Below are 13,872 nucleotides of genomic sequence, written 5' to 3'. Positions count from 1 at the left end.
TTAGGCGAGCTTCTCCTTAAGCTTTTCCAGCTTGCGACGCTTGCTCCGCAGCTTGTCCTCGCGTGCCTGCTTCTTATCATTACCGTGCTGCATACGACCGTAGAGCTTCTTTTGTTTACTCGTCATCATCATCTTACGAAGCTCCTTCTCCTCGTCCTCCTTAGAGACCTTGGCGCTGCGTTTCTTGGGCTTGGACGGAGCATCAGAGTACTTGACGCCTGCTGCCTCGAGCTGCAGCTCCTGCTGCTCGTCGTCCTTTTCTCCGTCGTCTTCGTCTTCGTCCTCGACTTCGCTGTCCTCTTCTTCCTCCTCGACTTCGCTGTCAACTTCGTCGTCCGCAGCAGTCTCCGGATTATAGGTACCCCGGTCGCCCCAAGGACTCAAATGGGGAGGCAAGGTCTCACCAGGTGCATAGGGGCCGACCGGCAAAAGCTCACCTTTGTTGACGCTGTCGAAGATCCACTGGGGCTGGACATACACCCGACCAGGGACCTTATTGGCGACCGCTGGGCGATCGCAAATCTGGTGCGTGACTTTACTCAGGTCCACCTCGGAAACATCCACAGTGTTGCTCTGTTCTTCGTCTTCGTTGTCCACCATCTCGTCGAGAGCCGACTCGGAAATGATACGAGCGCCGAATGCAGCACCAAGGAACTCGATAATATCCAGAGGAACCTCACGCCCAACGTAGAATGTAAACTTGGAAAATAAATCACTGTTGCCTCGGGCCTTGGGCTGAACCAACGAGTCGCCATCTTCTGCTCCCGCTTCGAAAGTGTCAAACTCTTCGGTCTCTGCATCTTCCTCGGCGTCGTCCTCGTCGTCTGCTTCAGCGTCTGCCTTCTTGACCTTGTCAAGGGCAATTTTGACCTTCTGGACCTGCGTTTTACCGCTGGTCTCGACGTCAGGAAGAGCCCGACCCGAGTCCGTAGATTCGAGAATAAAAGACGACAGACCACCAACACCACTGGCGCGAGACTTGTTGATATGAGGGGGATAAACCAGGTTCTGGTCCGTATAAAGTCTGTAAAGGATAAAGTGCAGCAATGTAGTGTAGAATTCCAAAAAGGTCAACATGATGCGGAAATCGATATCGGAAGGCACATTTTGAGGGAACTTGAAGGGAACAAGCCACATAATGTCCTGGCCACGAACATTGGCTTGATAGTACACACCTTTAATGGACACAAACACCTTGCGCAATAAGCCCTCGCGAGCAATGAAGGCCATCCACTCAGTAGACAATCTCTCGGCCTCCTGAGTGATACGATAAGACACTTTGTCGGTAGCAGGCATGATAGCAAACAAAAAGAGCATGCTCAGAGCATCGTCTAAATCACCCAGCGCATCAACAAAGGTAGGGTACCGTTCCTTGATGATATGATCCAAAGTATAACGGGGACGGTTCACATCCAACCGCTGAGCATCTGTTACATCTCCACGGCCCAAAGCGCGAGAAAGCTTCTTGGCAAATATTTTATGCTCGCGGAACTTGGCAAGTAGAGGCTCATGCTGCAAATACTGGATATCTTTGCGGTAGTAGGCAGTAATTGGTTTGGTTGATCCCTTGGTCAACTTCTTTTTTGCCTTTCCAGAAACATCACGGGGGTAGACACCTTTCAGAATACAGAGGCGGCGGAAGTCGCCAAGTGAGACTTGCAAAGCCCGCACAGCTTGTGTGCGCGACAAAAATCCACCTCGTTTTTCTTTCTTGGTATTAGTTTTCACCATGAGGTTGAAAATTTCCTGATGACAAATATTTTTTTATATCCAGATTTTGGGTAAGCGAGGGCATGCATCAGAGTATAAGCGTTAGCGATGTAGTTTAGCAATGCGGTTTCGTTCGAGCTCGAAAAACATTACAGCTCTTCATAATTCGAATAATTGGCCGTATTTCAAAAGCCTCTTCAGCTCGATTACAAGGTTTTGGTGACCATCGTGGTGGTGATTTTTTGGGGCTCAATCTTGTCTACCTGCCTCTTGAAAACTGAAAATACGCTCGTAGACAAGTCCCAGAAATAGGTTTGGGTGGCTGAGGAGCCCTCAACTCCGGCACCATCGCTCACAAACTCGACCGCGGTGATGCCGCTCTCTGGGGCAGTGAGATCGACATGCGAGCTTTTGCGCAGATCAAAAACTGTGGCAAAGATTGGCGAGCTATCAACAATAACCAGTATTTTCTGCTTGCGGCGATTGAATAAAACTTCCTTGGGATAACGCCAGTAGATATTAGCCAACAGATCGCGGGCAAGTTTTCCGGCTGAAAGACTGTTAGTGACAGTTCCAACTAAAGAAGCGAGCTCGTCTTTTTTCAATGTCACTGCATCGTTCTCTAGAATGACATTAATACAGTAGAGGGCTGTAGGGATGAGCTGTTGTTGTTTTACAGCAACTGCCATGAGATCGTTAAATAGCCGAATGTCCGCCTTTGCAACGGCACAAATGAATGTGTCTGTGGTACACATATCTCTTGTCTCCTCAATTGCCTTAAAAGGAAAGCTACAGAGATCCAAGTCGGGGTGTTTGGTTAGCAACTGCAGGCCCAACAATTTGTCCTTACGGGAACCTTCAAACAACGCTCCAAGCTGCCGTCTCAGCCAATCAGCCACCGGAACTAGAGGATACACGGCATTCAAAAGCACCAACGCTCTTGTTCCTGCTGAATTCTCGAGCTCTGTAAGCCTCATCGGGCTCCACATCGCGGTGAGAATGCTAGCAGCCAGCCTCCCCATGCTTGCATCAATAGAGCTGATATGAACAACAAAATCCTCATAGTTTCCAATTGACGTATGCTCTCTAAGTCCTTCAACTGATTCAGCTATACTACCTCCTTGGTATGCCTTCACGGTATAAATAAGTGGTGCACTTTGCGCTGTGGGCTTGGTAGGCATGATAGCAACAGATATACCCTTGTAAAACGTAGAAATAACACCAAAGGTATTTTGCTCATCATCGAACGGTGCAACAGCTATAGGCTTCCATGTGCGGAAAGATTTGGGGTATATGACATCGGGCTGGCCCCCAGTGATTGTCATGCTAGTCTCGAGATCCCATTCCTGATCTCCTAAGGCATGGGCAACCCTCAAATGGTCAGCAAATGTGTATGCATACTTCACTCGCCTTCCTATCGGTATAATATGGAATAAATTCTTATCCCTTACCGATAGAGCACCTACCGTGTCACTTGACCAGGTGACTACCCATCTTTCACAAACCTGAATCCCAACAACTGGCGAATTGAGAAGACGTGTTACCTGAGAAACCTTCCAATCGGAATCAGAAACTTCAATTGTGGCAAGACTTCCATTTGTAAGACCAGCATAGCATGTTGTTTTGTCAATATTCAGGCAAGATATCTGGGACGGAAGTTCACAGACGGTTTCTTGAGTCTTTACAGATTTGATCAGCTTGGAGTCACTCATGTACCCCTCACTTGTAGCCCATTCTGAGTTTGTGATTGTTGTGAACGTCGACGGGCCCTTCCATTGGCCTGAATTATCCAACACGTAGTAAGAGAGATCGCGAAGAATGGCACAGCGGCCGATACCCAAAAAAGCTACACCGACAAGTGTACAGCGAGGCCACGTTGGATCAATAACTTGGACATTATTGTTTTCAATAAGGATCACCCGTTCGTCGTCACAAACAACCAGAATTCCTTCAGCGTCTGGAACGCAGTAATTGAAAGGACTCACAGCGGCAGATTCAAACTGGGAAACGAGTCTTGTGTCTTCTTTTTCATATAATGTCCAAACATGGCGTCTTATAATAACCCATTGACCGTTTGGCAAAATTGAGGCGCCAACAATGGGTTCCTCCACGCCTGATTTCCCGCCTTTAGGGGGTAGGGAGAATCCGTGTGAAAGTTCCCAAGTATCTTCGTTGATGTAGTCGATCTTGCCATCGCAGTATATGATGGCAAGACTTCCGTATTTTGTAACATGTACAGGCACAGCAGGGAGAGGAACTGCGTGTTCGATCTCTAGGGTTTTCCGATGGACAACGATCATCTGGGGGTCGTCCCCAATTAGCAAAATACTCGATTCAACCAACAAACAATCCCGCACTTCAAAGTCGAGCTTTACAGACACCTTCAAAGCGCCCGTATAGACATTGAACTTGGCAAATAGTCCCGAAGAGAACCCGACAAGCAGCGAATCACGGACGATTCTCATGAAGCAGACGGATTGATGGGGGTTGAGGATACTGCATAGCTGCTCGAACAAACTGAACACGCTTATTGAACCATCGTGATGTGCAATTGCCAAGAATTTCCGTTGTGAACTAGCAATGAGCTTGGCTCTAGGAACTCCCGACCCCGAGTGCACCAATGCTGATTGCATAATTGGAAGTTTGTCTTCGCAGCGTGAGCTTTTGAATACCTCCGGGGCATTTATTCAATAGTTAAAATCCCCAATTGGTGCGCTCAAAGACGCTTGAGTGCCGATACTCTTGACTAGGTGGGCGGCAGGCAACACGTGATGTCATATTGCTGTGGATGCTGACTTTAAAAGTAATTGAATTGGAACATCCATTTCCCGGTGAATTGAAGGAAATATTAGCTTTGTGGTAAAGAAACGCTAAGTAGCGTGCCGTTCACATCATATACGACGGCACAGTTGAGATTTGAACAAGGGCGGTTTGACCGAGTGGTTAAGGTGGTTCCCTGCTAAGGAATTGGGCTTTGCCCGCGCAGGTTCGAATCCTGCAGCCGTCGCCATTTGTTTTTTTGCTTGGGACTTGACTGGTTTCTTTTAAACACTCTCGATTTCAATCTAAATATTCTATTTTGGTTGTAGGTTCTGGTTCCTTTATACATCTGACGCTCCATTCCGTGATCTTGTCATCATGCCTTGGTTGTTGAAAGCAGAACCGGACTCGAGGATCGTAAAGGGTGTGGATGTCAAGTACACTATTGACGATTTAGAAGACGAACAAGTTGGTCACTGGGAAGGCATTCGGAATCACGAGGCTAGAAAGAATCTACTGGCAATGAAGGAAGGAGACAGGGCATTCTTTTACCGCTCCAATTGCAAACAGCCCGCAATTGTTGGTACTATGACCATTGATAAAGAAGCCTACGAAGACCACTTTGCCAAAGACCCCAAGCATCCGTACTATGATGCGAAACACACGGGGAAATGGGTTATGGTGGACGTTCGGTACCAATCACATTTGCAGCCAATTTTGCTATCTGAACTACGGGAGAATCCGAAACTTAAGGATATGGCTTTGTTAAAACGCTCTCGACTCTCAGTAACGCCGGTTACCGACGACGAATTTGATGAGATTCTAGCAATGGCTGGAGTCAACCCGGAGAAGCCCGACCAAGAGGCTTCAGAAGCTGAAAGTGGTGAGGAAACAAAATCTGAAAGCCCTGGGAACGGTACAAAGAAAGACTAGCCGCGTTCAACAAGCTCTTTGGGGGCTCTAGCACCCCATTCGGACCACGAGCCGTCGTACACTAGAGCAGGCTCTTTCAAAAAGGGATCGATAGCATCTTTTATCACACAGGCAGTAACACCTGAACCACACATAACAATAACAGGCTTCCCATCAAGAACCTCTAGTTTTTCGAGCTTGGCCTTGAGTTCGGCATCAGACTTGAATGCAGTTTCGCCCTGCTGAACAACCTCGCTGAACGGAAGCGATTTGGCACCAGGCACATGGCCCGAAGCGAGACCTGGACGGGGTTCGGGGACTTCACCTGTGAATCGACCGTTTGGACGAGCATCAAGCATATGGTATTCTCCCGGCTGCGTCTCAACAATTGACTTTAGGTCCTCATAAGATAACCAACGTAGAGGCTGTGTTGGCTGAGAGTATTGTGCTAGTTCGACCTTTTCGGGCTCACCGGACTCTAAGGGGCCCCCCAAGCGTTTGTATTCGGCATAATTGTCCAGCATAACCGCCTGGGGATGGCCGAAAACCTCCAGCATCCACCGAACTCTAGGCGACGAGAAAATAGACTGCTTGTCATAGACCACCACAAAGTCATTGGGCCGGATGCCCATTTCGCCAATTGCCTGCTCGAATTGCTCTTTGCTAGGCATCATATGGGGGTACGGCGACTCGGTCTTGACTCCATCCAGGTCAAAGAAGCGTGCCCCAGGCAATCGCTCAGACACGTACTCCTTTTTGGCATCCCGAGGAGAGTCCGGCATAAACCATGTAGCATCAACAGCTACAAACGGTTTAGTGCGTGCCAACAGCTCTTTCGCAGTTACAATTCGTCGCGCCAGCATGGATGGGGAAGGAGGAGCTGGCCCTAACCTTGGGTTGAATGAAATTGAGAAAGACACTTGAAAATAATTAGATGTATAAGAGCTCTATAAATATAATAAGAGAGATCAGCGATATGCAATGATACTCGCTCTGCTTGATTGCTCTGGTATTTGTGGGCGGGCAGCAGTGCTACCGCTATTCGACTTGGAGACAGCAGTGGCTCGGCTGCCGTTTGAAGCGTTTGAAGCGTTTGAGAGCACGCGAACAAGCGAAGGACTGTGGGCGTCAGGTGTGGCTGAGGGCGTCAGCCGGGTAGCCGCCTCGTCCCCGTTCGTTTGAGTGGCCACAGCTGCCTCCTCTGAACGCCGCTTGCGCTCTTTACGCTCAATCGGCGACCCCACCGCTAAACAGAGGAACCGGAAAAAGCGGTCGCCGTACTCAAACGCCGGTACTGCAGAGAGCTCGCTGCGTCTATGCACGAGCGATTTACAAAACGTTTCCACTCGTTTTCTGAATGAATACTCGGTGAGAAAGTCGATGATTCCCATGTAATAAAAGATGTCTCGCGGTTCGTTTTGGGGGTCTGTGCTCTGGAATCCGCCCGAATCCCGGTAGAATGCGAATTGCGAGCGGAATTGTTCATCGAACTGGAAGTCCGTCAATGCAGTGGGGTTTGCATCTTGAAGCTGCCGTTGCAAGCGAGAGAATTCGTCTTGCTCTTGCTGACGCCGGCGGACTCGTCGCGCAGGGTCGGTGCCGGTGTCGCTTCCAGGGCCAAATTGCTTGAACCTCGTCAACGCACTCAACGCCGAGTTGCCCTTGGACTTGTCGTGGATACCGATGAGCAGTGAATAATCCATGACGTTGGCTCTTTGCAGCATTTGTACATCAAGCTCTAGCTGTCTCATGAATAGAGCACGCTTCTCAGGTCCCAGCACAATACGTTCGTGGTTTTGGAGCCAGTCCAAGTCTTTCAAAACTACCATGTGTTTCTCATCCTCCCGATGATAAGCGCGGCCCAAGGTCGACCCTTTCAGGTCGTAGCGACGGTGGATTTCGTGGAGGGCAGGGAACACATTATTCATTACGACGAAATGGATTTTCCGTCCAAAAGGAAGACGAACTCTATGCAATCCATAAAACTGGGAGATAAGTGTGTTGGGATTGTCGCGAACGTGTTGGTAATAAATCTTGAGAATCCGGCGCAGCTGCTTGTGTTCAGAGTGCCGGATTGTTTTAATAATGAAACGGTAATCACGCGAATAGTAGAAAAACGATCCGCTCTTGCCTGGTGAGCCCAGCTCGCTCACAATGTACTTTGCTGTCATGGACATGAGATAGTCTGCAGGGTCCAGCCCGAACAGTTCCCGGAGGTGGCGGAACACCCAAGGAGCATAGTCCTTGAATCTAAACATATACTTTGACGACACGGTATCGCCCTGGCCGGACATGTCGAATGACATTTCAGTGGTGGTGGTGAAATCGGACTCCAGTAGGTCGCGTTTAATTTTAGCATTGCAGCGGGAAACTGCGTATCGGATGCCTGTGAGCATATTGTATGCTGTTACAAAATTTTCATGGCCTTCGGAGACTCTTGTGCCAACCAGGACGTCGTCTAAAGCTGACACTCGCTTGTGAGCAACCCCGCCGGCGATTTCTTCTTCTTCTTCCTCTTGTTCTATCTCCACGGTTACTTTGCCTTCTTCTTCGACCACTTTTTCTACCGCTTTTTCCTCAACTACCTCCTGGTGTACACTGGCATACACGGCACTAGTTGCCGGACTTGGAGCACCGCCGTCAGGTAGTTGGGGAGCGTCCGTGGTAGTGAGGGTGGGAGGGCCTGATGGGAACGACTCACAACTTGGAGTCGCAATCGCAGGATCAAGCGTCTCTGCATCCGAAGACGTGTTTGCAAGGTTTAAAGGTTCTGGAATAGCGTGCGGGCCCTTCTTGTAGGGCGAGTCCATGTCCTCGGCCGCACATGGAGGGGAGGTGGATGGCGTTGTGATGGACTGATCAGAGTGCGCGCTGGAAGTATCGTTGTCGTGAATAGCGCCCAAAGGCATGTGTATCGATATCATGCCTTCAGATGAGTGCCGAGTCTGCAACATCAGGTGTGTGAATACTCTGTGGGAAACCCCAACTGACTGTTTGCGTACGGAAAAGGTTCAGGAGTGCAGAACTGCGCTTTGTGCTCTCGGCTTAGTCTTTTAGGTTTATCGATAAAATCTCGACGTATGGCTCAACTGGTTACCGGTGTTTGTTTCCTGCTACGATTCACAAACAAAAAGCAATGTCTGAATGGGCGCTTGGTAAGTTACAGGATGCTGACCGGCTGACGACCTCCTTGTGTTTGTGCTTAATAAGCAGTGCTGCTCCGCTCTCGCTCGCTACTTGAATACCTTTAACCGGACAGCCATTGCATGTGCATCGCAGGCTACAGGACAAATGGTTTTTGAGACGAATTTTGTGGGCGTGGAAAAAAACTCAAAGTTGTCAAGTTCGTTATTTACATAAATAGGTATTTAAAGTCCGCTGATGGACGAAGTGCTGTCTATTACGACGAACTCGTTGCCGACAACTGCCACAACAAGTTGGATACCAGGCACGCGGGGGTGGGCCAGGGCAAGTCGAATTTGGCCCTCGACGGTGCCAAGCAATCGAATATCCTTGCCGGTGATCACTTGGACAAGTGGTGCCTTGTTGTTTGTTCCGGCCTCCATTTTGCGTACCTCGACGAGCTCGGGAGATACTGCAACGAGGTATGGGGCCTGGTAAGCCACCGATTGGGCTACACAGACAAAGGGCGTGATTGGGGTGTGGGCTGCAATTTCGCCAGTCGGCGTCACCACAAGACATCCCAGCTCGTAACAAGCCACCAGGGCGTTTGCAGAAATACGATAAATAGCCAACGGTTTGCCAAGACCCAGTGACTGGGCAGGGAAGCGCTGGGCTACCTTCACGTCCAAGCTGAGATACTGGAAGCCGTTGCTTGAGTTGTGAACGATCATGGAGAAATGGAAAGGCGTTACGCCGATCACGTCTCCCGAAATGTGCACACGGTCAACTTCTCTGAAACTCATGACGCAAGGAATGTTGTTCATCGTGCGACTTGTACTCCGCACAGGCTCAACGACTTTGAGAACAGAAGCGGCGAGTTCCTGTTGAACATAAACCACCACCAGTCGGTCTCTGAGGTATGCAATGGTAAAGTGATAAACTCGTTTTTTGCGATTCAGTCGCCTGCCGAGAGGAACATTTTTGTCTCCGGGCTTTGCGTTAAGCACAGATCCCAGATCGTACCACAAAAGAGCCTTGTCTGCTAATACTAGCAACAGGTTCATTTCTTCCACTACTCGGATACTCTGAACGTGTCTCAGGTCGAGAACTCTAAACCAAGCTGCATGGTTTCCACTGCCGCGGTAAACACCATACTCCAATCCCGCAAGGAATTCATTTCCTACTGCCTCGACAGAATTAACCCGTGATCGGGCGACTGCAAACGCAGGATCAGCATCGCCAATGCAACGATGAAGTACGGTGTTGGGCGTGGGAACAGCCAGTTTAGGTGCGTCACCCTCCACGTAGCGGAACTGGTCTGACAAAAGCTTTAATCGGAAGGGTTCAGAGTTTCGAGCAAATGCCGAAGATGAATGGGCCCGCTTGGCATCGACTATAGCGTCACGCCATCGCTCCCGTTCAATAGACGTTTTAGCGTAGAGAAAGTACTCGCCGCCGGCTCGGCCAATATGGGTAATCTGCAGCGGATAAAGTACATCTTTGGGCTGCTCAACATAAGTGACTTGCCCATCGGTTCCAGAGGTGGGTTTAGCTACAGGCACCCCACGAGTTAAAGTTAGTTTTGACCCAAACTTTACCTCGCCGTCAAGATCTGCCGACTCTAAAACAAGCAGATCCATCGGTATGGGCAGTTTTGTAACATAGAAGGCTTTCCCGTTTTGGCCCTCCCTGGTTTTTGACAACACCAGAAAGTTATCCAACAATAAGACATGCGATGTGATCCAGTCCACTTTAAAGCCACCTCGTCTCAGCAGCTCTCCTCGTTTAATCAGTTTTCGTCGACGATCTCCCAATTTGAGGTCTGCTGTAACATCTGCAGACTTGAATACAATGTGTGCTCTCAAATTGTCCACGTCTATTCCACGTTGAGCGGTAGCCACCTTGGCGTCGCATTGCGCTGAAAGCTCGTCTACTTTTTTCTGAGCTTCTAATAAGATTCCGTGCTCTGTAGACGATTCCGGGGTATACTTGAGAACTGCTCCCAGCAGCAATTTGTACCTCAATAATCGGGGAAGGACTCGGGAAAAGTAGAATGAATGAGGTACGCCAACAAGTCGAGGATCCCTGCCGCGCTCAGCCATCCATTCTCTTAGAGCGGGGCTGGCGGCGGTTTCTCTTCGCAATAAAACGTCACTGGCCAAGTAGTCGGAGGCATACGCATTATAAGCTTCGCCAGCCTCCTGAACCCACTGTACGACCAAATCACCGATCCCTCCCACAAAGGGTCCTTGCTGGTGTTGGCGGCCTTGAAGACGAGCCGAAAGCACGCTGTTGACTGAAATGATATCACGGATACGGGCAAACACCTGACGGCAGAACAGTGCCTGATCAGCCATCACCGACGGGTGGTTTTCAAGCTCACCGTAGACGTCAACATATACATTCAAGTCCCGCACATATGCAACTTCTGTCATTATAAGTTCGTGAATGGCGTACTGTAGCTTGAGAGCGGTAGCGTCAACTTCATCGGGCTTGATGCCCCAGAATCCAGCCCAGTCCATTTCGAGATCCGGCCGGCCTCTGGAGACGGATACTTGGCTCCGCATTCGGCGAGGTAGTTCGTCCAGAATTTCGGGCTCTAATGGTTTGTCGCGAATACATCTTGGCGCGTAGCAGCCGGGTCCTGGTTTCGGAGAATAGCACCCGTCTCCGCACAACGCAGTCAACACACCAGTCGGACGTAGACTGTGATCCAGTTGTAACGCGTCGTCAGGACCAGCGGTGCAAAAGCCTTGTTGACGAAGTGACTCCATGGCTTGACGAGCTAGAGCGTCGGCCACCACCCAGTTTATTGCGGGGCACCGAAACACCACAAGCTTTGCAAGGGCTGCCGTGACACTAGTAAGACTGAACTCAGCATCGATTGCAGACACAAGATAGTCGATCCACTGGGCAACACCAGACAGAGCCCATGGGGCAGTGCACTTTTCCAGCTCCGCGACCGTCAGCTGTTCAACGTCAAATGGCGGTCTAATAGCGCCCATAGGGGGCAACTGGGGCAGATCAAGTGGAACTGAAATCGCACCTGATTGATGGATATGTAGGCCTGGTAGATCAGGGAGTGTGTGAGCTGGAGCAGGCACAAGTTCTTCGGGTAAATCCTTGAAGGAAAGGCCCGACTTCCAACTGTCGAGTGCCGGCATTCGCGTGGGACTCGAAACTTCGTCGTCCGTCCAAATTGAATAAGAGTCTGGGTCTGGGAACGACAGCTGGGAAGATCTAGGTGTGTCTGGGGATCGTTCTATTCGATCACTCCGATCTGGAGACGGCATTCGTTCAAAGGCCTGATCCAGAGGGTAGGGCACTCCCGATTCTTTTGGCTCATAGGGTTTGTAAGGAGAGTCAACAACCGACGGCGCATAGCTAGAAGTCGTCGGAATACGGGCCAGCTCGCCAACCGGTTTGCGTCGCGGGGGGACGCGGCGGGGCACCGGGCGGGGACCTAGAGGACCAGACCCTCTGGATGTGCGACGACCGTCGGGTTTTTGCGGCAAAGGAGGGGCCTCTTCTATGTACCACTCCCGGGGCGGCTTGGCCGGGATTGGAGGCGGTGCCTTCCTTCGGTCCATAGGTAAACAAGCAAGCGAGGGTTGGGAGTCTGATGCAGGGAAAACGGTGCTGGCAGTGTCAGTTTCAGACTGTCGCAGAAGCTGCAGGTTATTAAAAGCAGGCTCAAAGTATATTATCAGCTATGCAGTAGATAGTGGTATGTTTGCACCACTGGATAAAATGCTTGCAAGTGCAGCAGAGCCCGTAACCTGGCAAGTGGGGGTTTAATCAGCTTACGCCTGTGCAGTAGGAAGGTCTCAGAGCGTGGAGGATGGTTACAGTAGACCAGATAGTGGACATTCTGGCCCAAACGGTGTGCTCGATCAAGGGCTCGTGTGGCCTGCTGCTGGCCACTGTCATGAACCGTGATTTCAGCAGGTTTCGCGGGCTCATGATCTTCTGGCTGGTCTGTGTAATTGTCGTACGGGCCGTGATCAAACTCAATCGCCGAATTGTCGACGACCCGGCATCGTGGAAGCCTCCGGTTGCTCAAGACGCTGTCGTGGTTACAGGTGCAGCCAGTGGCCTTGGTCTGCTCATCGCAGGGTTACTTAGTGAACGAGGTATCAAGGTAATTGCCCTGGACAAAGCGGCAATACCAATTGGAATTGCCAATTGCAAATCGTTTACCGTAGATATATCTGACGAGGAGGCGGTGAAGGCCATAGCCGGCACAGTGATGAAAGACACCGGTGCGCCCAAAGCGATAATTCACTGCGCAGGGATCGTTATCCCCGGCTACATAAAGGACCTGAGCTTCAATGCAATCGCCAGCATGATGAAGGTTAATTATTTGGGCAATCTATGGGTCACCAAGGCGTTTCTGGACCCAATGCTTGGCCGCCAGGACGGGGCAATGATCATTACGGTGGCTTCAAGTACAGCCCTGGCCGCCCCGGCTGGTGCTGGCATTTATGCTGGAACCAAGGCAGCTCTAAGACTAACATACGAAGCTTTCAGGTACGAGACCCAGGACAGTCAACTGCGATCGCTCGTCTACACTCCCGGGCAGTTGGATACGGCCATGTTTCAAAGCCTCGACAACCCGTCTCCTTGGTTCTCGCCAACTTTACGTGGAGTCGATGTTGCGGTTGATATCGTGGATGCACTCTACCGCGGTCGCACAGGCGAAATTCGCCGACCACTGTACGCGTTCACATTACCCGTTGCCTCGCTGCTGCCACAGTCGCTAGTCGACTATATGCGGCACAAGATCGGTATTGATCGTGCAATGGAGACGTTTTAAATATTCTACTCATTTTTGGCCTTGACGAGCTCGGCAAGAATAGGCTGGAGTTTGTGATGAGCCACCCGGCCACTAAAGTCGATAAACTCGTTGAACTGTAAAACCTTAGATACCTTTGCGCCTGACTTTGTCTCGCATTCAAGCTTGTAGGTTCCAGTATTCTTAGGAGCAGCCGATCGAAGGTACACTGTTTCCTCGCCAGCTGTGCCTATGTAAATGGCGCGACGCTCGACGAATTTTTGCCACACAAATGCCACAGAGAGCATAGAAAAGTAAAAAATAACCAACGCAGCAATCACCGGGTAGGCACCCTCCCATCCTTTCTTCTTCTCGATCCAAAATGTGAATCCCGCGGCCGCAACGGCAAGATAGCTGAACACCAGCCGGACAATTTCAAATGTGTAGTTCTGCTGGAACCCCAGCTTGTCCATTATGTACGGAACCGTCTCGTCCGCAACCGCTTTGAGGTCTGGCGTCGAATATAAGTTGAACATGTCAGCGGGAAACCCTCCAGTCAGCAGCGCGGGCGTGGTTTTAAGGCCGACCCTGAT

The 13,872-nt window shown here is 50.3% G+C and overlaps 8 protein-coding genes across 8 annotated transcripts; 2 read left to right on the top strand and 6 right to left on the bottom strand.

Moving 5' to 3' along the window:
- B9G98_01919 (Pescadillo) lies at positions 1–1,731 on the bottom strand (the record flags this gene model as incomplete). The annotated part of the gene is made up of 1 exon (XM_024808476.1): positions 1–1,731. The coding sequence occupies one exon, from the start codon at positions 1,729–1,731 to the stop codon at positions 1–3; it is 1,731 nt and encodes a 576-aa protein (XP_024664244.1).
- A 185-nt stretch (positions 1,732–1,916) lies between these two features.
- Positions 1,917–4,343, bottom strand: B9G98_01918 (hypothetical protein; the record flags this gene model as incomplete). The annotated part of the gene is made up of 1 exon (XM_024808475.1): positions 1,917–4,343. One exon carries the CDS (start codon positions 4,341–4,343, stop codon positions 1,917–1,919), a length of 2,427 nt encoding a protein of 808 aa, XP_024664243.1.
- A 505-nt stretch (positions 4,344–4,848) lies between these two features.
- Positions 4,849–5,403, top strand: B9G98_01917 (Thymocyte nuclear protein 1; the record flags this gene model as incomplete). Its single annotated transcript, XM_024808474.1, has 1 exon — positions 4,849–5,403. The coding sequence occupies one exon, from the start codon at positions 4,849–4,851 to the stop codon at positions 5,401–5,403; it is 555 nt and encodes a 184-aa protein (XP_024664242.1).
- On the bottom strand, positions 5,400–6,245 carry B9G98_01916 (putative 3-mercaptopyruvate sulfurtransferase; the record flags this gene model as incomplete). The annotated part of the gene is made up of 1 exon (XM_024808473.1): positions 5,400–6,245. The coding sequence occupies one exon, from the start codon at positions 6,243–6,245 to the stop codon at positions 5,400–5,402; it is 846 nt and encodes a 281-aa protein (XP_024664241.1).
- A 105-nt stretch (positions 6,246–6,350) lies between these two features.
- Positions 6,351–8,336, bottom strand: B9G98_01915 (Phosphatidylinositol 4-phosphate 5-kinase its3; the record flags this gene model as incomplete). Its single annotated transcript, XM_024808472.1, has 1 exon — positions 6,351–8,336. The coding sequence occupies one exon, from the start codon at positions 8,334–8,336 to the stop codon at positions 6,351–6,353; it is 1,986 nt and encodes a 661-aa protein (XP_024664240.1).
- A 414-nt stretch (positions 8,337–8,750) lies between these two features.
- On the bottom strand, positions 8,751–12,095 carry B9G98_01914 (Rho1 guanine nucleotide exchange factor 3; the record flags this gene model as incomplete). Its single annotated transcript, XM_024808471.1, has 1 exon — positions 8,751–12,095. One exon carries the CDS (start codon positions 12,093–12,095, stop codon positions 8,751–8,753), a length of 3,345 nt encoding a protein of 1,114 aa, XP_024664239.1.
- Positions 12,096–12,346: 251 nt separating this feature from the next.
- On the top strand, positions 12,347–13,321 carry B9G98_01913 (putative oxidoreductase C16H5.14c; the record flags this gene model as incomplete). The annotated part of the gene is made up of 1 exon (XM_024808470.1): positions 12,347–13,321. The coding sequence occupies one exon, from the start codon at positions 12,347–12,349 to the stop codon at positions 13,319–13,321; it is 975 nt and encodes a 324-aa protein (XP_024664238.1).
- Positions 13,322–13,326: 5 nt separating this feature from the next.
- B9G98_01912 (Signal peptidase complex subunit SPC2) lies at positions 13,327–13,815 on the bottom strand (the record flags this gene model as incomplete). Its single annotated transcript, XM_024808469.1, has 1 exon — positions 13,327–13,815. One exon carries the CDS (start codon positions 13,813–13,815, stop codon positions 13,327–13,329), a length of 489 nt encoding a protein of 162 aa, XP_024664237.1.
- Between the last annotated feature and the right edge of the window lie 57 nt (positions 13,816–13,872).

The sequence above is a fragment of the Wickerhamiella sorbophila genome (assembly GCF_002251995.1).
Source record: "Wickerhamiella sorbophila strain DS02 chromosome Unknown contig3, whole genome shotgun sequence".
NCBI lineage: Eukaryota > Fungi > Ascomycota > Dipodascomycetes > Dipodascales > Trichomonascaceae > Wickerhamiella > Wickerhamiella sorbophila.
This window is presented reverse-complemented; position numbering and strand designations above follow the sequence as displayed.